The sequence below is a fragment of the Perognathus longimembris genome, chromosome 24 (assembly GCF_023159225.1).
Source record: "Perognathus longimembris pacificus isolate PPM17 chromosome 24, ASM2315922v1, whole genome shotgun sequence".
Taxonomy (NCBI): Eukaryota; Metazoa; Chordata; class Mammalia; order Rodentia; family Heteromyidae; genus Perognathus; species Perognathus longimembris.
The window spans coordinates 190991-215078 of NC_063184.1; the positions used below are offsets into that span (position 1 = coordinate 190991).

Here is a 24088-nt window from a genome sequence, read left to right on the forward strand (position 1 = left end):
ACCAAGAGACCACCGAGAGCCAGACGTTCCGAAATGCAAAAGCAAGGCAAGGCTTTATTAGGCGAGCTGCAGCCCGGACCTCGTCCTACACACCGACGCAGCGGAGGTTAGGAGGAAGGCCACGAGCAGAGTTTTACATGGGTATTTAAAGGAAAAAATCACAAAGTTACATAAACCAGGTGCAAGCAGGGTTGAGGTGCAGGGACAAACCTGATTGGCTCGGGGCTAGGGGTTTCTAAAATTTGATCAGAGGACATTCCACACATCTATAATTGGTTGGCGGACATTCCAAGGCGGTCAGTGTGACAGGAACGTTCCCAAACCAGTTGGGCCATCTGGGAAATGGGTTTTATGACCTATTGGTTTCGGCGTAAACATCCGCACAAACAATCTTATTCCTGGAATCTGTACAATGCCTGGCTAGTTTCACCATAAACAAGTCATTTGCTGGTTTTTACGTATGTGCTGGGTTATTCTTAGCTTAACACAAACAACAAGATGGTTGCTATTTCTCTTAAGATGGAGTTGTCTTATGCTATTGCTTTTAAGATGGAGTTGTCTTAGCCCTTCATTCCCCCCTAGAGTTATGGGCATGAAGCACAATCCTGTGTTTCAGACTTAAGAGTTAATCTTAACAATTCTCTTTCTGGAACAGGTATGTACCTGCTCCGTTGCACCATTAACTGTATGGTGTTTAGTCTGTCCTTCATGAATTGGACTAATCTATTTAGGATGCAAGGCCCGAACGTTAGTAGGAGAATGATAATCACTAGGGGCCCCAACAAAGTGGATATTAGAGTAGTAAGCCATGGGGAAGAATTAAACCATCTTTCAAACCAGCCTTGTTTTGACTCATATTCTCTGCGTCTCTTTTCTAACCCTTCTCTGACTTTGGACATGTTATCTTTTACTATTCCTGAATGGTCAACATAGAAACAACACTCTTCTCCCAATGCAGTGCAAAGTCCTCCTTGCTGTAGAAACAGTAAGTCTAGCCCTCTCCTATTCTGGAGAACTACTTCTGATAAGGATGTAAGGGATTCCTGGAGGTGAGAGATGGATTCTTCTATTTTCTTAATATCCTCATCTATAGCCATCCGTAGGTCATCATAATATCCTCTTTGTTGGACGAGGGAGGCTACTCCTGTACCTAGTCCCCCCAAGCTGGCTCCTATTAATATACTTAAGGTTATAGCTGTAAAGGGCTCTCTTTTTACCCGGGGATTGTATTCTAGACTGAGTTGTTTCCAGGAGCCCTGTAAACGGTCCAAGAAATCTGGCTCCGGATAGTAAGATATAGTGGGTACCAGTCGTACTAACACACAGGAATCCTCAAAATCTTTTAAGACAGCAGAGTGTACACAAGAGGTTAGACCCGACTTAGAGCATGCCCACCAAGCATCTTGTGGAGGCAACCAATAACCACTTGCTGATTTATGATTGATAATGTGGTTACATAAAGGAGCCATTTCTTTTCCCGGTTTTCCAATACAAGTGCCTGAACCAGTGACTCGAGTTAGAGTGAGCCCTACTTTTGACTTCCACCTGCAAGACTCTTCTTCCTTGGCTTGAGACACGTTATCAGAGACAGCAATTCCCTCATAATAGGGTGGAGCAACATCATAACATAACCAGCAAGATCTAGTTAAATTGGGCTGAGTATGGTTTAAGATTATATAGGACTTCTGCATCAGGTTTACTAGGGGGTTGTTATTACGGGGTAGATAGGCCAGGGTATACATGGGGGAGGAGGGTCCAGTACCTGGAGCCAGCGTTGAATTAAGAGAGGGTTCTGGGGCTCTAAATGGGGTCGGGCCTGGTGTCGGCCTGTCAAGGTGGTCTTGAGGCTTTAAGGCCGAGTTGGGTCCCACTGCTACATCTGTCATAGGTTTAACAATGAGTTTGAGCTGGAAAGTAAGTCCATGGTCATACCCTGACATGTACAACCTTAATCCCCATGTCCTTCCTCTAGTCCACCCACCGAAGGTCTTAGCATTCTTGGTAAACTTAATTACCAGAGGGTTACATCTGTATTTAGTGCAGGCTCCTTGTCCCGACCACCAGTTAGCCCACTCACAAGCAAGACTATTTTCTTTTTCTAGACCCTTTCCTGTATGGTTTCGTTTTATGGTGATTAAGTCCCAGCTGGAGTGTGGGTCCCAGTGTGCTTGTCCCGTGGTTTCACACCCCCACTGTTTACAAAAGAAATCTGCTTCCCCTCCACATCTTCTCTCACCTGCCCTAGTTCTCCCATCTCTAGGACACACATAGAAAGGCATTTCTCTCAGTTCAGCTCTTAGCTTTGGGTGGCCACATCCATGTCTAGATCCCCATGTTAGGGAGCTGTATTTGCACGGGACTAGACAGGATTCTTTTTCCTTGCACTCGGGAAGTTGCTTATCTAGATTTGGGTCATCATGATCTGGCACATCCCAGCTGCCTGCAGCTAGGTCGCACAGGTCCACTATTAGGTCTGGCCACCAGGTCCCTAAGGGGGCTTCTTTAGTTGCTAAGACAAGGGGTTTTCCCCCTCTTGGGGTGATCTGCCAAGATAACTGGAAGGGCTGGTGAGGGTTAGCATTAGCATCAGCATTAACTTGAACAATAAAATATGAAAGTAAAAAGTAAATGATCATAATAGTAGCACTATTCAGTCTAACTTTCGTTTCTTGAGGCGAAGGCGGAGTGGCTGGGTCTGGATGTTTGGAGACTTCCCATGTTTCTCCACGAAAATCCTCGTCCAACGCGAAGGGATCAGCTGGTTTTGCGTGGGAGTAGTGAACCCAGGCGGCGATGCCGTCTACCTTGAGGGCGGTGGGAGTAGTCAGCAGCACTACGTAGGGTCCCTTCCACCGTGGTTCTAAGGAGTTTGGGTTGTGTCTCCGAACGAACACCCAGTCCCCTGGTCTAAATAAATGAGGGGTAGGGACAGAAGCAGAATCATATAGTGTCTTAAGTTGAGGCCACACATTCTTATGCACAAGCTGTAAATGATTAAGTTTACATAGAAATTCAGTATCATCTAAATCTGCAAGCAATTCAGTCTGAAGGCTAGGAACAATGGGCGGGGGGTGCCCGTACATTATTTCAAAGGGAGTGAAACCAAGCTGGTAAGGTGAGTTTCTTACTCTAAATAAGGCAAAAGGAAGGAGCGACACCCAATCTGCGCCAGTCTCTAGGGCCAATTTAGTCAAGGTCTCTTTTAGGGTCCGATTCATTCTTTCTACCTGCCCTGAACTCTGGGGTCTATAAGCACAATGTAATTTCCAATCAGTCCCCAGTGCAGTGGCTATTCCCTGACTTACTTTTGAGACGAAGGCCGGTCCGTTGTCCGACCCAATGGAGGATGGGAAGCCATACCTGGGTAAGATTTCTTCCAAGATCTTCTTGGCCACCACGTTTGCAGTTTCATGCTTTGTCGGATAAGCTTCAACCCATCCTGAAAAGGTGTCTACAAAAACTAGCAAATATTTGTATCCAAATTTTCCAGGTTTAATTTCTGTAAAGTCTACCTCCCAATACGCACCTGGCCTGTCTCCACGAAGGCGGCTTCCTTTCATAATTGGTTGAGCCGCTGCATTGGTGAGCTGGCAGGCTTTGCAACCTTTGACAATGTCCTCAACAATTTGGTTTCCCTGTCTAATTTTTACTTTTGAGTGGCGAAGCAAGTCCTGCATTCTTCGGGTCCCCATATGGGAAGCCTGGTGGATTCTCTTGAGGATCCCCTTACCTAGTTCTTGTGGCAAGATAAGTTTCCCTTCACACGTTCTCCACCAATCATTTTTTCCTTCTTTGTCCGGGGGTTTGTGGGCCATAGGAATTTTCCTAATCCATTCTAGGTCCTCTTGAGAATATTGGGGCACGGGAGGCAGAGTCCGCGGCCCTGGATCCGCTAGGGTTAATATTTCTGCTCTAGGTTGGAGGGCCGCCTCCTTGGCTGCTTGGTCTGCCAAGTTATTTCCTTTAGTCACTAAATCAACTCCCTTTTGATGTCCTGGACAATGCATGATAGCAATCTTGGCTGGTTCCCAGAGGGCCCGAATGAGATTTAGAATCTCTTGCTTGTTTTTAACAGTTTTTCCTTCGGCCGTCAGTAACCCTCTCTCCTGGTAGATAGCTCCGTGAACATGTACGGTAGCAAACGCATACCGACTGTCCGTGTATATATTTAGTCTCTTTCCTTTCCCCATTTGTAGGGCTTTTGTTAGTGCCACTAGTTCTGCTCTTTGTGCAGAAGTTCCCTGGGGGAGTGCCTCTGCCCACACTATCTCAGCGTCCGTGGTGACTGCCGCGCCTGCGTACCTTTTTCCTTCTCGCATGAAGCTGCTGCCATCGGTGAACCAGGTGTGCTCAGCCTGTGATAGCGGTGAGTCCAGCAAGTCAGGCCTGAGACTATGTGCTTGGGCCAGGATCTGCTCGCAATCATGCAGAGGCGCTTCCAGGTCCGGATCCGGCAACAAGGTAGCTGGGTTTAATGCTGTTGGTACGCAGAAACTGATACGCGCGGGGTTAAGTAACAAGGTTTGGTAATGGACCATGCGGGCATTGCTCATCCATCGGTCAGGCGGTTGTTTTAGCACCCCTTCCAGAGCGTGTGGAGTGGCCACAGTTAGATTTTGTCCCAAGGTCAGTTTGTCTGCGTCTTTCACTAAGAGGGCTACTGCGGCTATTATTCTCAGGCATGGGGGCCACCCAGCAGCAACAGGATCCAATTTCTTGGATAAGTAGGCGACTGGTCTTTTCCAAGGCCCAATTGGCTAGGTGAGCACCCCCTTTGCTATCCCTTTATTTTCGGCCACAAATAGGGTGAATGGTTTATTCACATCAGGTAGGCCTAAGGCAGGGGCTTCTAGGAGGCTTTTCTTAACTGCCTCAAAGGCCCTTTGCATTTGTTCAGTCCAGTGGAACTCTGGGACATTTTTGGTGGCTTCATACAAGGGCTTGGCCATTTCAGCGAACCCAGGTATCCACAGCCGGCAAAAGCCCGCTGTTCCTAGGAACTCTCTGACTTGCCTGGCTGACTTTGGTACAGGAATTTTTAGTACAGTCTCTTTTCGTGCTTCTGACAGCCAACGCTTGCCTTCTTTTAGTATGAAGCCTAGGTAGGTGACTTCAGATTTGCAAATCTGTGCCTTTTTAGCAGAGGCCCTGTAGCCTAGATTGCCAAGCGTCTTTAAGAGCCTAGCTGTCCCTTTCAGGCAGCTAATTTTGTCTGAGACAGCTATCAGCAAATCATCCACATATTGCAACAGGCTTATCTCAGGATTTTTAGAGCGGTACTCACTCAGGTCTTCATGCAGTGCTTCGTCGAAGATGGTGGGCGAATTTTTGAATCCTTGAGGCAGCCTGGTCCAGGTCAGTTGGCCGCTTATCCCAATTTCAGGATCATGCCAGGTGAATGCAAAATAATTTTGGCTCTGTGGGGCTAAGGGCAGGCTAAAAAAGGCATCCTTTAAATCTAGCACAGTATACCACACGTGGCTTGGTGGTAAGGAACTCAGCAAAGTATATGGATTTGGAACGGTTGGATGAATGTCCATTACTCTTTTGTTTACTTCTCTCAAGTCCTGTACTGGTCTATAGTCATTGGAGTTAGGCTTTTTGACGGGCAGTAATGGAGTGTTCCAGGCTGACTGGATGGGTTTTAGGATTCCCAATTCCAACAATTTTCTGATGTGGGGGGTGATCCCTTTCTTTGCTTCTAGTGACATGGGGTACTGGCGAACTTTTACTGGGTCAGCTCCAGCTTTGAGTTCCACAAAGATTGGAGGACGATGTTTTGCCAGTCCCATCCCCCCAGTTTCTGCCCATGTCTGGGGAAACGCCTGTAACCACTCATTTTCTGGAGACTCAGGCTTGAGATGTTGGTATAGCCTATACTCCTCTTCTAGTTTGCTAGTGATTAATATATTTACAGGCTTTCCTCTTGAGTCTGTTACCAAAGCTCCATCACTTGTGAATTGTATCTGAGCTTTCATTTTTGTTAAAAGGTCACGTCCAAGCAATGGGTAGGGGCAGTCAGGAATGACTAAAAATGAGTGGGTTACCCGGCCCACTCCTAGGTCCACTGTTCTTCGGGTAGTCCATTTATAGGGTTTGGTGCCAGTTGCACCTTGCACCCATGTTGTTTTATTGGACATCGGCCCTCTCGGGGCTAGTAGTACTGAGTTTTCTGCTCCCGTATCCACCATGAACGTGACTGGGCTCCCCTCCACTTTCAAAGTTACCCTAGGCTCAGGGAGGGGGTCTGAGCCCCGACTCCCTCAGTCGCTGTCTTCAGCTAGCTCTAAGGCCGGCAACACTCTGGATCCTACTTTCTGTTTTTTCTCCTCCTTTCTGGCTAGTTCTGGGCAGTCCTTGAGCCAATGTCCTATCTCCTTGCAATAGGCACACTGGTTTTCTCCTACTCTAGGTTTTCTAGGATGAGGCTTGAATTTTCGTTCTCTAGTAGGAGACGAGGATCGTCTAAAGTTTCCAGGTTGCACAGAGGTTAAGATTTCTCTAATGTCTCTTCTGTGCTGGGCTTGCTGCTGTGCTAAAATTCTAGTCTGTTGCGCTTGTTGCTGCTCCAGGATCCTAGCCAAATTCTTTTCTTTTTCCCTATCTCTCCTTTCACGTTCAGCTTCACGTTCCCTGTCCTTTCGCTCCTGTCTCTGCTCCTCTGTCTCTCTTTTGTTATAGACCTTCTCCGCCACTGCTACTAAGTCCCTAACAGATTTTTCACCAAGCCTGTCTATTGTCTGCAGCTTTCGCTTTATGTCCGGGGCAGCTTGATTTATGTAGGTGAACATAACAATCTGAGCGGATTCCTGAGTTAAGATCGTAGGGAGTGTACTGGCTAAAGGCTTCTATAAGCCGCTCAAGGAATGCTGCCGGACTTTCATTTTCTCCCTGCCTCACATCATAGACTTTGGCCATATTAGTAGGTCGGCGAGCCGCCGCCTTGAGACCTGCCAACAGAGCCTGGCGGTAGATGAGGAGTCGTTCCCTACCTTCAGCCGTGTTATAGTCCCATGTTGGTCGAGTCTCAGGAAAGGAGACTGAGATCGCGGCAGGGTCTGTGAGGGGCGCTCCGGTTGGGCCGGGGACAAGTTTCCGGGCCGCCTCTCGGATGCGACTCCTCTCCTCGGTGGTGAAAAGAACCTGTAAAAGCTGGTTACAATCATCCCAAGTGGGTTGGTGAGTGAAAAGGACAGTTTCAAGCAAACGAATCAAGTCTTGGGGTTTTTCAGAAAAGGGGGCGTTTTGGGTACGCCAGTTGTATAGGTCACTAGTGGCAAACGGCCAGTACTGGAATTGCTGCTGGCCATTTTCATCCACGGGACCCACGGGGCGGAGGGGAAGGGCAGTGGAGTTGTGGGGAGGCGTAATTCCCCGGCGCCGTCGGGTTGACTGGGCAGGACCCTCTGGTGCGGAGGGGGCTGGTGGCACGTTCTCTTCTGCGTCTTCATCTTCCTCCTGTATTTCAGGCGGGGAGGGTTGGAGAGGAGAGTATGGAGGAGGCGGCTTCTTTTCTTCTTTGGTGGTTTCTTTTTTTCCTGCTTTTTCTTCCCCCTGTGTCTTGTTAGTGAATACCTGGATGAGAGAAGAGGCTGGGGGGGACAAGAAAGCATGCACCCAGGCGGGGCCATCCTCTTCAACCAGTGCCCTCCAAGTAATTATATAAGGGACTTGGTCTGGATGCCCACTAAGCACATTATAAATTTTGGCCTGTAAAAGTGCAATTTTAATTATATCAAAACTTCCTTCAGGAGGCCACTCGGCGTCCTCAAAGGTGGGCCATTCTGATTTACATAAACTTATCCACTTTTCTTTCTTAACATCTACACTTCGATTATGAGCAATTTCCTTAACCTCCTTCCAATGGGCTAAGGTTAATTCTAGGGGGTTAGATGGCACATTACCCATGGCTCTGGTCAGGTGTTCAATCCAGACAGCTACAAGAAACACAACAATTACAATAACAAAGAAGGTACCAAATACACAGGCCTGAGAAAATAACAAGTTACTAGTATGTTTTGGAGATCTCCCAAGTTGTCCCCCTACCTCCTGCGATGATGCAGAAGGAGTGGACTCAAGTTCAAGGTGGGCAGACTGAGCCTCGGTGAGGAGACCCTCTTGGTCAGTGCCGGCTAGGAACCGGACTGATTTGCGCCCTACAAGTATCAAGGCGGGGTTCCAGGGGTCCCCCTTCAAGGATGGAGGACCTGGGACGTCTCCCAGTTCCCCCAGGGTTGTCGATGAGCGCGTCCGCTCGACAGGCCCCTAAAAAAAATGAAAAAAGAAAAAAGTACAAGGTGGAATGGCCGGCTTCCTGCAAGAAAATGAAAGTGAAACACACACAGAGACAAGGGACAAGACGAGACAAATTAACAGCGCTGTTTCTTACCTTCGGGGTCTGGGGTCTCGGGGGTCTTTGGGGATCCCGGACGAGCCCCCAACTGTTGTGCCCAAGCCCTAGAAGACCACCAAGAGACCACCGAGAGCCAGACGTTCCGAAATGCAAAAGCAAGGCAAGGCTTTATTAGGCGAGCTGCAGCCCGGACCTCGTCCTACACACCGACGCAGCGGAGGTTAGGAGGAAGGCCACGAGCAGAGTTTTACATGGGTATTTAAAGGAAAAAATCACAAAGTTACATAAACCAGGTGCAAGCAGGGTTGAGGTGCAGGGACAAACCTGATTGGCTCGGGGCTAGGGGTTTCTAAAATTTGATCAGAGGACATTCCACACATCTATAATTGGTTGGCGGACATTCCAAGGCGGTCAGTGTGACAGGAACGTTCCCAAACCAGTTGGGCCATCTGGGAAATGGGTTTTATGACCTATTGGTTTCGGCGTAAACATCCGCACAAACAATCTTATTCCTGGAATCTGTACAATGCCTGGCTAGTTTCACCATAAACAAGTCATTTGCTGGTTTTTACGTATGTGCTGGGTTATTCTTAGCTTAACACAAACAACAAGATGGTTGCTATTTCTCTTAAGATGGAGTTGTCTTATGCTATTGCTTTTAAGATGGAGTTGTCTTAGCCCTTCACTTTAAGATATTCCAATTTGAATCCATCCTAAGAGGCAGTTTTAGAAATATCAGTCATTTATTTTTACCACCAGGTTTCCAATGTTTACCTGAAAATAAAAGAAACAAAAGAAAGGCCTCCATTGGCCTGTCCTATAGAATGAGCCTATCTCCATCCTACTGCTTCGAGCTTGATGAATTGCCTTGGCACCAGCTTGCCTTCTTCCACCATGAGTGGATGTGGTTGTCCCACCATGTGGACTGGCTAAGCTGTACCTTCGTTCATTCATCAGTCACTCCTGAGGATAGGCTCACTGGCCCATGCTAGGTTCTTATTTATTTATTTATAAATATGAATTAAAGAATTTTTAACTATAGTTTTTTAAAATAAAATAATAATCCTTTAAAACTTTTGGTAATTCCAAAACTTGATAACCTTTTGAAGTTTAAAGTTGAATTAACCCATTTTTACATCATATGGTTTTAATCTTGAACACATTCACACCCACATACATGTGCGTGCACATACACACACATACATACATTCACATATGCAAGTATTTATATAAAAGAACTTAAAAGCACTCAAAACAACTCTGGGCCACACATTTTTAAGTGGCAAGAGGTATTTTTGCCAATCTTACTCTTGCAATGACCGAAACTTAAGACAAAATCTTTAATGAATGATTTTAGCATTTTTTTAGTCTCATTTACTAGGGCCTGTTAGTTTTAGCAAAATATCTTAGCATACTAAATACTTTTTAGCTGAAGATAACTGGGTTGGGGTCCCCTGGAGTATAACTGAGCCCACCCAGCACTTTACTCCAGTGTTTAGCCCAGTTTTACTAGGGGGATTTTACAGTTTTGAATTACTCCCAGGCTAAGATTAGCCAGCTGTTTGAATGAGGCTTTTAGCAGCCTGCACCTTTTCAACTGCCTTCTTGCAGAAGGAGACACAGCACATTGTAGACTCTGTTTTCCCCATAGACATGTAAATGAACAAGAGAAATATGGAAAATAGAAGTTTATATTTAAAACTGGTACCAACCTCAAAGACAAAACTAGTCAAGATAAAACAGGACATAGAGGATTTATGCCTTGGATGGCATGTCCAGCGTCCACAAGCTGCCAGCCAGAGCGATGGAAAATCTATAGGGCCCTGAAAATTCTCCTCCCTAGTGGAGATTTCCATCCCCCAGCAATCAGCCTGCCCACCATTGGCCTTTTTTCCAATATAGCAGTTCACACAAAACACAACTAATCAGACAAGGACAAAGACACATGAAACATATGCATGAAACATGTAGCGCAGGCACAAATTAAAAGTGCAATTGCAGTAAAAATTCTCTTGAGAGGTAAAAGAAAAATCACTAGTCCTTCCCCAATTCCAAGCTGATGGACAGAAACAGGGAGTGGCAGCTCCCCTGCTAGTGGCTGTTTGTAAGGAAAAAATGATGGGGAAGCCTCCTTCACTGGAATGGAGCCACGAGTTGGCCCCATATTACAGCTGTCCTAAGTTAAGTGAATCTGGTCAATATCTTCATAATGAGGGGGCTGTGCTACACCTCTGGCTGGAGAGGGTTGAATGACTGGAAAAGTTTGATAGTAAGGGAGAGAAACAGAACCATAGTCATTAGATTAAAGTAAAAGTGGGCCCTGCAGCCACAATCTTTAGCGTCATTCTCTGAAGGAACATATGTAAAGGCCGAAGGCTTATTTGATGTTAATTTTTCTTTAACAAAACTGACAGGAGATTGTTCAGATGTAGCCATCTCTTTTAGCTCCTGCCCAATTTGAGTTTCTGCCTCCTGTGGCAAATTATAAGTCTTCATAGCTTTCTCCACATCAGCCTCTGGCTCAGCAGCTGATGTTATGATAGCATCGGGAGACATCCTACTCAGGGCAGCACGCGTTAATGCCCAAACAGACCAAAATGTAACTGGAATATTGTCACCATACCTATATGCCTTTTCCACATTATTCTTTATTCGTTCCCAGACTTCTAAATCTAAAGTATCTTCCTCCAGGAACCAAGATTATACTCCACTACCACCTGTACGCACTCATCTATTTGTAAGTGTGAGATCATACTTCCATTCCATTTCAGTACATGGTGGATAAGATTAGAAAATGGAGTTGATTTAGCTTGTCCCATAACCCCGTAATTTTTTAAGAATAGGAGCTCTCCACACAGATCCCTTATCTCCTGTGAATTACACACAGTTCCCTTATCTCCTGTGAATTAAAAAGTATCTCTCACCTCACTTGAGAGCTCGGAGATCGGTAGTTCCGCGATTTCTTATGATTCAGAATATCAGGTTCCAGTTGGACCCGGGTAACTTCAGCCATAGTCAGGACATGGGGATGCAAGGTGAGTGAATCAATGCACACTTTATTTCAGGAGGGCCAGGGTTTATATAGGGTTTGAAATCAACTTTACAACTTCAAGGATAAACATTAATACAGCATGATATCCATCTCAAATACAAAAGTGGAGGAGGTTACTTCTGGGAGGAAGGAGACTAATACAAAAGTTTTCCTATCACAACAGGTAGTCATTATAAAGATTATTGATATAAAAACAAAGGATCATAACCAGTCAAGGCAGAGCTGTAATTATCTTCTAGCTACTATCACCTCAAGGCTAAATACCTTTGATCCTGACTTCTCCATTTACTTGGGAAAAGACTTCCTTTATCTACTGTGAGAATCTATTGCTAAAGGCAGCAGGTCAAGCCAGTCTACTCAGGGAGACTCTGTATGGGGAAGAGGAGATTCTCATAACAAAAGGTGGTGTTCTTTGGCCTGCAAACACAAAGGAACTCATTAGTAGGAATTTTTTCCTATGGGCCTATTAGGGTGCTAATGAGGCATCTGAGTAACTGTGCCTAGGCTAAGTTTTCCTTTTTGTTCTGCTAGAGAAAATAGCCATGATTACCATATTCATCCTACCATCTAAGACAAACAGAAATCACCATATCTGTACTTTGATCTTTAAAGAATGGGGTTATAGTGTGTTCCGACCAGAAATACATTTCACTGTTCTTTTCATAGAAGATTCCTTCATGAAATACTGGATCACTTGCACCACAGAAAGGCCCAACTTCAACAAATACAGTGGCCACATTGACACCTACACCACAGCCTACTGAAGTTAAGACACAACTTGAACTTTCCCAAGACAGACTGCCTCCATGGGATGGGGAGCAGCCAGTCACTTGGTTCCTTATCTGTACACCCCTAGGGAAGAGTCCCAGGAGAAAACTGACAAGACCCAGAATGTATCTCCAAGAGCATTTCCTTAACTCTCTTACCTGGCTGAGAGAAGAACTTCCCAAAGTGATAACATCTCAAGTCATAAAATCTCCACTGGCAATTTTGCAACTGGGGAAGACGGACCCCTATTACCACATAAGAAGTTGACACAGAGAGAAGAAATTACCTCATGGGACTTTCTCACAAACTGTCATGTGTCCCATCCATTCTTTTACAACAATCCCTTTATCTCCCCTAAACATCACTTGCCTGCTTGTAAATACCTCTCTTATCACCATATCATGACAGTATAAAGCCTTACCTCCTGTTTTCTTGGATTACATTGTTCTATGAACTTCTATATACATATGTGAACAGAAATCTTTATAGTTTTATTTTATTATCTTTAGGTAGTTGTATAGGGGTTCAGCATGTTAGAGTACAATGCATCTTGATCAATGTCACCATTTCCATCATTCTTTCCCATCTCTTCCAATACAATGCAGCCCCTCAGTTTGCTGAGTTCCACTTTTCATATATATATATATATATATATATATATATATATATATATATATATATACATAATGACTGCATTCTTCCACCCATTCTCTCTTTTTGCTCATCTATCACCTTCCCCTTGACTTACTCCTTCCCTCGACACCTCAAGTTGCAGCTTCCTGGTAGTTAGTCTGTTAAAATTGTGAACAGAAGGGGCTGAGAATATGGCCTAGTGGCAAGAGTGCTTGCCTTGTATACATAAAGCCCTGGATTCGATTCCCCAGCACCACATATATAGAAAATGGCCAGAAGTGGCGCTGTGGCTCAAGTGGCAGAGTGCTAGCCTTGAGCAAAAAAGAAGCGAGAGACAGTGCTCAGGCCCTGATTCCAAGCCCAGGACTGGCAAAAAAAAAATTGTGAACAGAAATCTTGCTAATGTGTCTTTGGTCAGTTTTAAGATATAGTCCTCTACCTAGTAAATGTGAAAAGATGGAGGAAAAAGTTTTTTCCTCCACAGAGTAAATGGAACAGAGTCTGCCCCAGAGACGGTCTTTAATTGCCAACCCTCTGTGTCTGATGGACCAAGCCAAGGGGTACAAGAGCTGGAAAGTCCACTAAACAACACAGAATGAAATATCTTGCCCATTCTACTTTGGCTTGTAGAGAGTTCATGTCACCTTTATACTTCATCCATCACTGGGAACATCAGCTCAGATGTAATAACAGGCTTGTTCCTTTTTATTATCCCTAAATAAACAAGCTTTGAACCACCACTCACCCTGACATTTAATTGGGTTCTTAAGCATGGTTCAGATTTTTTAAATAGTTATGACCTTCCCAGGGAATATTTTAACAGTTGCTTCAAGAGCTTTGCCTGAAATAATCTAACAGAGCCTCTTCCAGCTACCACTGGAAGACAGGACTTTGTCAAAGACCCCAGTGGGTTGCAGCCAGGTAACACTACTGTAGGACAAATGCTGACCCAGGGTGTTCAAATAATACAAAGGAGGAAAGGAGGAGTAGAGGGAAGGCGGGAGCAGGATGTCAAGAAAATAGGCCAATAAAATGCAATATTTATTTGAAGTCTAATTACAGTAAACCAAGTATTAAAGAAATTTCCTCAGAGGAGCTGAAGATATGCACTAGTGGTACAGCACTTGCCTAGCATCCATGCAGTCCTAGGTGTAGCTCATTGGTAGAGTGCTTGCCCTAGTATGGGCAAGGCCAAGGATTCAATCCCAACCACCTCAAGAAACCAAAACAAACACAGAAATTTTAAAAAGCCTCAATAAACATGTATGCAAAAGGTAAAAGAAAGCTACAAAATAGCTAGTACACTAGAATCAGACTTTATTAAAAATTTAAGGAGAATGAAGAGGATGAAAATATATAATATATAAATATATATGCAAATTATATGTTGTCATAAACAGTAATATCTATATATCGTATAAAATTTTAAAGCCTCAGAAGTCAGCAATGATTTTTTTCTAGTGAAAAAAAATCGATTTATTGCCTACATTTTAATTCTTGCTATTGTCTAAAAGTTTAAAAAAAGAATATGTATTTGTTTTCAGATAAATTCAAAATAGGTTAAGATTACTTTTCTTTCTGGTTTTGTTTTTGTTGCCAGTACTAGGCCTTGAACTTAGGGCCTCATACTCTCATTTAGCTTTTTCTGTTTATATCTAGTTCTCTACCACTTGAGCCACACTTCCATTTTTCAGCTTCTGGCAGGTTAACTGAAGATTAGTCTCTAGGATGTATCTGTCCTGGCTAGCTTAGATCTCAGCCTCCTGAACAGCTAGGATTATCAGTGTGAGCCATCAGCCTCCAGCTATGAGACTGGTTAATGTTTATATCATTTACAAACTCAGGAAACAGCATTATTTGCAAGATTTTTTCCCCAATGGCAACACAGCTAAAGTAAAGATACTAATTTGAAGTGTCCAACTTAGATTTTCAGATATGATATGCCTAAAAGGTATTATGCCCCAGACTAGGACTCAGAGCATGGCCAGCACACTGAATCCTCAACAGTCCACTTCCAACTGCCCACTTAGAAGTACCCACTACCTTCACATGCATGAATATGGACAAGTTGGTGATGTTAAGGGCATCATATAAATAAAGTGTATATAATCCATCATACAAATGCAGTGTGCACATTTTTGTGCTTGGATTTTGTGAACTAGTACAATGTCTGTGACTCAACTATTTTCCTGTATGTTCTAGTGATTAAATCCTTTCTTGTGAGGTATACAGAGTTCCACTATACAAATATAGTAACATATATCTATTATCTTGTTGCCAGGACATTTGATTTTTTGAAGTTATTGAACATTAGACATAACTCTTGTTTTTTTTTTTTTTTTCTTTTTTGGTACTGGGGATCAAAAGCAGGATGTCGCACTGTTAAGCAAGTGCTTTGGGTACTAAGTTACATGCAAGCCCTAGACATAATTCCTTTATAAATATTTTTTTGAGTTTTTAAAAGCAATGTTTATATGACTGCACATAAATGTTTGTGTAAAAGGGCATTATGACAGTTTGATACCACAAAGATTACAGTAAGGAAAAGCACTTTGTGACAATATATCACAAATTCACAAGGATCACTTCAATATACAAAGCAATTGCTACCATTCTGAACACAAAACAGCTAATATATGTACATGGTGTTCATAAAATGCATTGTAACCAAGTACATTTTTCTTTCCTTTACACACAAAACACAGAAAGATTTTGGTGGAAAAATTGATACCCTGTTTTGTGCTGAGTTTTAGGGGAGGAAAAATTCAAAAGCCAAACACCTTTGGAGGACCCCCCCCCCCCAGTTATATTGTTGCTAAAAAGTCTCAAATGACACATCTGGGTTAGAAATAGTTCTTTTTGCTGGGGTGAGGGGATGGGGGAGGGCTACAACTACTATGTTATAAATCAGTCAAGGACAACTTTACAAGGGAAACTGCTAACCAGTGCTCTTTGCCATCCCTAATAAATCTATACTCACAGTAAAATGTTGAAAAATTATTTCCCCCTTTCAATATAAATAATTTTATTACATACACAATTGGAGTGGCACCTGGATAAAAATGTCTATAAAGCATTTACCAATTCAATCTTAACACCTAAGAAAATAAAACCTCCCAAACACAAAGCTTGATCATTTCATGTGGCCAACTAACATCAAATCATTCCCTGCAGAGATTTTCTTCCTCTAGCAGTTTTTACCCATTCCATTGACCCTGACCATCTCCAAGGTGCTCATCACACAGCAGCTGGAAATGCCATGCTTGGAGCGGTAAGGATTCAATGCCTAGAAAGTAGATAAAATTCCAAGTTGCTACTGCTTGACCCTTTTCAAGACATTTCCTGTAGATTGTTTATTTTCCTTTTCCTTGCTGGTGAGAATAATTGAAAATGTATCACGTTTGACTTAGCTGGGCCCTGCACTCACAGTGCCAGAATGTGGACAGGTCAGTATATTCTCTCTGTGCTAACCAACTCTGCATGTTTTTCTTGTCAACTTGCTTTACAGGCTTTGCTCTATTTATTTTTTTTTTAATTTTTCCTTAAAATAATAAGGTTCAAGCTGAAACACCTGGAATACAATTCCTCCACTAAAATGTTATCTGGTCCCTCTTTGAAGTTTTCCCCTTGAGGATGCACACAAAGACTTAAGCTACATTCACTCATCAGTAAGAACATATCATAGGAGATGAGACAGATAGAACTTCAGCATCCTGTTTATTTGATATTCTTCCATACTGACTCAATTTCCTGAAATGTTCAACCTCTCAAGGATTTGGCTTTTCTTAGCCATTGGTTCTAAAATGTCAGGAAAACCAGTTCTTAGTACATACAGTGACATATTTATGTAGTCAACTTTTAAAAAGTCAACATTAGGGGCTGGGGATATAGCCTAGTGGCAAGAGTGCCTGCCTCGTATACACGAGGCCCTAGGTTCGATTCCCCAGCACCACATATACAGAAAACGGCCAGAAGCGGCGCTGTGGCTCAAGTGGCAGAGTGCTAGCCTTGAGCAAAAAAGAAGCCAGGGACAGTGCTCAGGCCCTGAGTCCAAGGCCCAGGACTGGCCAAAAAAAAAAAAAAAGTCAACATTATTAACAGTAACAGTAATCAAGATGTATGTAAGCCACCCAACGTAAAGTTCTGGTTGTGCTTTGTACAAATGAGTGAACAAACCTATCACAATTCTTTGCTTACAGGCTTACTGAAGCACTTCCTCATCTATAACAAACTCCACTGCTTTGATGTATAAAAGGCAATATAAAATTAATTAATTCAGTAAAGATGATTATTGTATGTAGTCTACCATGAAACAGCTATATGCTTTTAAAATCTTACTACTGTGGAAAAATTAGTGTCTTGGAATACTATTATTGTGATAAGGATAAAGTTCCATTTGAAATAAAGATGAATACTTTGAGTTACTTTTTTGTTCAGCCTTTATTCCTGACAAAAGAGTCCACCTTTTGATTAGCTGGGCTAGTCAAATCTAATTGCTATTTTTTAAAATAAGCTTTTTTAAAAGGGGATGTCCTGGGATTTGAACTTGCCATTGAGGTTGTTTTCAGGTGCTTTACCATTGAGCCATACCTCCAGCCCCATTTACATGCTGTTTATTTTATTTATTTATGTATTTTTTGCCAGTTCTGAGGCTTGGACTCAGGGCCTGATCACTGTCTCTGGCTTCTTTTTGCTCAAGACTAACACTGTACCACTGGAGCCACAGCACCACTTCTGGCTTTTTCTATATATGTGGTACTGAGGAATCGAACCCAGGGCTTCATGTATACGACACAAGCAATCTACCACTAGGCCATATTACCAGCCCTCTTTGCTAGTTATTTTTGAGATGGGGTTTTGCTTCCTGCCTGGTTGTATACCTACATGTGCCATCATGCCTAGCTATTGATTGAAAAGGGTTCTAAGAACTTCCCTGCCTGGGTGGGTTGGCAGTCCCCCAAGCAGACAGGAATACAGGCATGAACTAGTAATCCTATCAATATTTTAAAGGCTAGATTTTAGGTGCTAGTATATATTAATCAATGAAAAGCCTCCACTAAAAAAAAGTCACATATCTGAAAAGAGAAAAAAAAAAACAAACCAGAAGTCAGTTCATTAGGGGACTTGGTAAGTTTTTGAAAGTACAAGTTACACCAACCATTTACAAATAATCATGTAAATAAAATCCAAATAAATATACAATTTTTTTATTAGGTTATGGGACACAATATACGAACAGTTTTCAGCATTGCAAAGGCAACAAAATAAAGTCTCTTAGAAATCACTGAAAAGGCATGTAATCACTGTTTCTAATTACATTAGCCTTATTTATTCCTGCACAAAATGAGGCAGTGTTTGGTAAGCAACCAGTTAACACATGACTGTAATTGATCACTGAATTAAAAATTAAGCCAAAAGGGGCTGGGGATATGGCCTAGTGGCAAGAGAGCTTGCCTCGTATACATGAGGCCCTGGGTTCGATTCCCTAGCACCACATATACAGAAAACGGCCAGAAGTGGCGCTGTGGCTCAAGTGGCAGAGTGCTAGCCTTGAGCAAAAAGAAGCCAGGGACAGTGCTCAGGCCCTGAGTCCAAGGCCCAGGACTGGCAAAAAAAAAAAAAAAAAAAAAAAAAAAAAAAAAAATTAAGCCAAAAGAATACAGCTAGATTGAAATCACTTCAAGTAAGTGCAAGTTATAAATATTTTTAAGTCTTTTTTGTGGACATATACATTCATTTCTCAGGGGCAAATACCTTATAATTTCATTATAAGAAATATAATTAACTTTAGAATAGTTGCCAGATAGTTTTCCAAAGTAGATGAATTATTTTATGTTCCCACTAACAAGACTTTCAGTCGTCCCATAGCCTTGCTAATTCATAGTATTAGCAGTCTTTTAAATTTCAGCCTAAGTAAAAATTTTTTAACAAATATTCTCCAAATGCTTACCAGATCGGGACTCATGATTTTCTGAATAAGCTAGGTCTCTTTTAATAGAAAATGGCATCAATTCAGGTCAAAAAAGTGTCAGCAAAAGTGAAAGTGTGGTTCTAACCAAGGGGAAACTATAGAGATAAGTGATATTTCTCAATTTGCATGTCATGAAACACACAAGGAAAATACCATATAGCAGAGTATGAAGGGCTATTCTGAAATTGAGTTAACTATGGTTACATTTGAAGGCAGGCTGCTTGCCCTAACTCAGCCTGACTACCAGACTGAAAGAACCCATATATCAAGATAATTACTACCCTGCTGCCTTTGGTCCCCTAGTTGGAAAGTTCTGAGTTAGGTAAACAAACATATAATAAGGAGTTGCTATGGAAACATTGGTCTCAACCTTGTAGACCTCAGATTGTGAGAAAATACATTTCTGTTGTTTGGGCCACCCAGTCTGCCATGCTTTGTTGTGGTAGGTCAAGCAAATCAATACAGAGACTTGTAAACAACAGGGACAAAACGAAGGTGGTAACCTAGGTAGGCCCAAGTCCACATGTTACCATTGCCACCCTGCCATGATGTTTCCTTTAACATGCCTCTCCTGGCATGGATGCTGTGGGCCAAGTCAGCCAGCTTCACAGTGGGTCCAGATTAGTATAAGCACATTAGTGACGCCCAACTTCTGTGGGTAATTTTTTTTTTTTTAAGAAATGGATTCATGATCTCATCTGGGCCAGTTAAGATGGGAAAAAAATATATTTGCTAGAGGCTTCTTGAAATAAAAATTTTTGCTTTTCTGAGAAAATCTCTTTGAGAGATTCTTTGCTTTTCTATAGGTTGTGAAAGGAAGCTGTTGCCTCTGGATCTGACAACCAGCTTATGGTTTTGAGTTGAGATAATTTCACTGTAAAATGGTCTCACAGAAGGCAGAGTATAACAAAAATAAGAAATCACTTGGGGTCATTATGGAGCTCTGTATTTAACTTAGATATCTTTGCGATTACATAGGGCAATAGTTGTCCATTCTTTTTTTGTTTTAATTAAATTTTTATTGTCAAACTGATGTACAGAAAGGTTACAGTTTCATACGTTAGACATTGGATACATTTCTTGTACTGTTTGTTACCTCCTCCCTCATTCCCCCCTCCCCCTCCCCCTTTCCCCCTCATGAGTTGTTCAGTTCATTTACACCAAACAGTTTAGCAAGTGTTGCTTTTGTAGTTGTTTGTCTTTTTTACCACGTGTCTCTCAATTTTGGTATTCCCTTTCAGTTTCCTAGTTCTAATACCAGTATACATGGTTTCCAATGTACTCAGATAAGATATAGAGATAGTGCAGGTACACCACAGGAAGGGGATACAAGAAGATCATCAATAATAGAAGCTATGGTTACACACAGCACATTGAAAGTAGTTACAACAGTGATATAACAATCGTTTCCATAACATGAAGTTCATTTCACTTAGCATCATCTTATGTGTTCATAAGGGTATAGCTATTGGGCTCTTGTGATCCTCTGCTGTGACTTGCCTAAACCTGTGCTAATTATTCCCTATGAGGGAGACCATAGAGTCTATAACTGAAAATTCATATATATATGTATATATATATTTATAAAGCCAATATTGTTAATCTGATAACCATTTATTTATCTCAATGTAGATACATGCAATGTAATTTCCAAAAATATACACAGCACAAATGGGAATGCAGGAAAAAATGCTTTTTTTGCATCCCAGACCTTTATTTTCCCAGAGGTAACCACTGATGCTGTTCATTACTGATCTCTCCAGAGATAAAATTCTGAAAATATACATGAATCAAAATAAGAGAACCTTTTAAGAAATACAAGAAGTAGCATATGAAAGTAAATGTTTTTAAGAATAGGCACATGTTCTATTGCAATTTCAGAGAAAGAGCAAAAAGCAAGCAAGAGCATCAAAACCCAAAGAATTTCTAAATTTTTTAATAAGAAGAACAGTTTTTTAAAAAAGCAAAACAAGAAAATCTAAAAGAAGGAGTTTCTATCAGGAGCCCATTTCTAGAAACCAAATGAAACCACTGCAATCATAACAGTTACTATATAGAGAGTGCTATGTACCAGGCTTTGAACTGAGCATATTATGTGTAATCTCTCATTTAATACACACAAAAATTTTATGGAGAAGAATGGACAAACATCTCCATTTTGTATATAAGAAAAGAAAGATATCAACAGTTTAAATAACAGCGAGTACCAGTGGCTCATGCCTGTAAGGCTAGCTACTCAGGAGGCTGAGGTCTTAGAATGTGGTTTGAAGCCAGCCCAGGCAGAAAAGTCCCTGTGAGACTCTTATCTCCAATTAAACACTCCATAACTGGAAGTGGCACTGTGGCTCAACTGGTAAAGCACTAACCTTGAACAAAAGAGCTCAAGGACACAGCAAAGGCCCTGAGTTCAAGTCCCACAGCGAACAACAACAACAACAAAAATAGTTTAAATATCTATATTGTGCTATGAGAGAAGGCTAAAACAAAGCCTGAGTCCTCCTTATCAAATTCAAGGTTCCCACTGGATCCAGTCTAAGCACGTAGCACATATAATTCCAATCTTCAAACTACTTTGCAAGGTAGGGCTGAAGATAGATGAAGAAATTAATATACAAATTAAGTAACATGGGGGAAAGTTCCCATGGCTAGTGATTATGTGGAAAGGTGAACTGAAAGGTATAGGACAGTAAGTCTTTGAGATTAATAGGCAGGATGATGGACATGTGGTAAGAGCCATCAACTTTCAGCACTCAAAAAGAATTAGGATTATTGCATCATAAGCAATGAAGGCCCAAACGTTTGGATCTTGTTACTGACAAGGAGCAACTGGGGCACAAATCTTCCATCAACTGGTACATTTTGCTAACACACAGCACTGTTTTTGAGGAGCTACATGTATGAAATGGCTGCTGAATATTTCTGATTTGGGAACTTCTTTGTGTCTTCATGAAATAGATCTCATATTCAGACCTTATTCAAGGTAGATACTGGAAGTCCTCCCTTCCAGGCATATGAACTGAACTCCAACCATTGGACTGTTAGGAATTTGAGGCATGGTTAATTTTGTTCATATATTTGTTTTTCCTTAAGGAATTAAGTGTCTGCTTCTACTATTTACAAGCCCAGGCCCTTAATAAATAAAGGCTTATTTTTCTAGTTACATATGTGAGAAAACCCAAGACAAATATGAGTAAGCAGAAAAGGATTGTGTCCATGGGCTGTGATGACACAGAAGGTTATGATGAAACACATGGAGCAAAGTTGCTTCTCTGATGGTGACCAGGAAGGACAGAGGGAGGATGATAAGGGACAAGGGTTTGAGGACAAAACATACCTTTCATGAACATAGCCCCCAGTGACCTACTTTCTTCAACTAAACCCCATCACCTAAAGTTTCAACCACTTCCCCATAACCATTAAGGTTATAAAGTAAGATTTCAAAAAGTAAAAATGACTAAGAAGTACATGTCAACATCCATAGCCATAAAGACAGACAAACCAAATTATCATTGAGATTGAGTCTCATTCCAGTCAGAATGACCATCATCAAGAATACATACAAGAGACTTCGTTGATGACGCCGGGATATGGCGGGAGCAGCTGCCGGAGTCCCGCGTGCGGAGCCTCTGAGCGACTGGGGAAAGTGGGCATTCTTGAGGCCATCTGCACCTTCTGACCAGGAAAAGATGGTCAAGGTCTTGAAAGGAATGCTTATAGAATGAGATCCTTCTATGAAGCAGTTCCTCTTTTACTTGGGTGAGTCCAACGCGCTGGGGAAGAAGTTCATCATCCAAGACATCGATGACACTCACGTCTTCATAATAGCAGAGTTGGTTAATGTCCTCCAGGAGCGAGTAGGTGAATTGATGGACCAAAATGCCTTTTCTCTTACCCAGAAGTGAAAATACTAAAGATTGACCACTTAGGAATTACAAGCAGCAAATGTGAAAGACCATCCCCATTTTGAATCATGTGATCAGTTAAACCTAGCAGATTGTTTAGGAGCATGTGAGAAAGACTGTGGGATCATTTGTTCAAACAAAAGCCCCTGAACTGATTGTGTTGTACAATAGAATTTAAAAGAGAGAAAAAAAAAACTCTTAACAGTGTGCTATTCTTTTTGTAAAATAAAAATGTTTTTCTTACCTTTTTAATACTAATTTATGCATTAATAATATGATGGAATATGCCATTAGATTTCCAGTGTGATTTAGATAACTACTTGTTCCTGTTCATATTGTGAATTTTGTAGTATAAATGCTGTTGATTTATTTGTTTCAGTTAAAAACTTTATAGACTTACTGTTTAAATAAAAATGCCAGGGTAGAAACTTTGGCAACATTATATTACTCAAATGTGTGCTTGCTAGCTGTCTCTATTGATGAAGATGTAATATTCATGTAAACTATCATTTGCATTTCCCTGAAACTAATTTTTTAAATAAATGCTAAGAGTTAGAAACAAAACAAAACAAAACGAAAGAATACATACAAGAAACATGGATGAGGATGAGAGAAGCGGTGGGGAAAGACACTGTTGATGGGAATGTACATTAGTGCAGCCACTATGGAAATCGGTATGGAGGTTCCTAAAAATATATATTAGGAGATAAAACAAGACAAACACCACGCCTCCACCCTACTCTGGCCTGTTAATTGATCAGCCAAGGAATATGGAAACAGTATATTGTTTAGGAATTAAAATGTACCCTGAGTATGAAGCACGAGCTGGGGGCCTATGTGCTTCACCCAGCCTGTTCCTTATCTGTCTTTGAGCTCCAGGAAATACTGAGTTGATGCCAATTTAAGTTGTGCCCTCAAAGCAGATACAGTCACTCACTGCTTCACATTTACATCTGGTCCAGATATCGCCATAAAAAGGAATCAGGTCACTTAGGAAGGCTAGATTTAAAAAAAAAAATTGAAGGCACAATCCCATGGAAATATGCAGAAATGCTACTCCTGCAAAGCACACAACCTATTGAGAGCAGAAATCATCTCTGGGAATATTATTAATCAGAGAGTTGATAAATATTTTAGATCTGTTTAGGGATGACTCACACAGGACAGTTCTGTGCACCATCTTCTCTGACTTCCAGGCTCACTATCTACAAATAGCAAAACAGTAACACTAAATGTTTGCAGCAGGGGATAGCTTGAACTATACCCAATTCCAGTCTTCTGATTTCAAACTCTTTCTATCATCCTACAAATGACCTGCTTTTACTTGAAAAGTGTCCACATTCCCATAGGTCACAGCAAAAAAGCCAATAGTCACCACAAGAAAAAGCACCAGCATCATAAAACGTGTT

The 24088-nt window shown here is 41.8% G+C and overlaps 1 protein-coding gene and 1 pseudogene across 1 annotated transcript; one reads left to right on the forward strand and one right to left on the reverse strand.

Annotated features, from left to right (window-relative positions):
• Positions 1-235: 235 nt before the first annotated feature.
• Positions 236-22440, reverse strand: LOC125341315. The gene is given in 9 exon segments (XM_048333351.1): positions 236-335; positions 880-6408; positions 6457-6819; positions 6821-7458; positions 7576-7937; positions 8208-8265; positions 11283-11407; positions 12332-12418; positions 22338-22440. Coding segments are annotated over 9 exon segments (7365 nt in total).
• An 8-nt stretch (positions 22441-22448) lies between these two features.
• On the forward strand, positions 22449-22794 carry LOC125341443 (annotated as a pseudogene).
• Positions 22795-24088: the final 1294 nt, after the last annotated feature.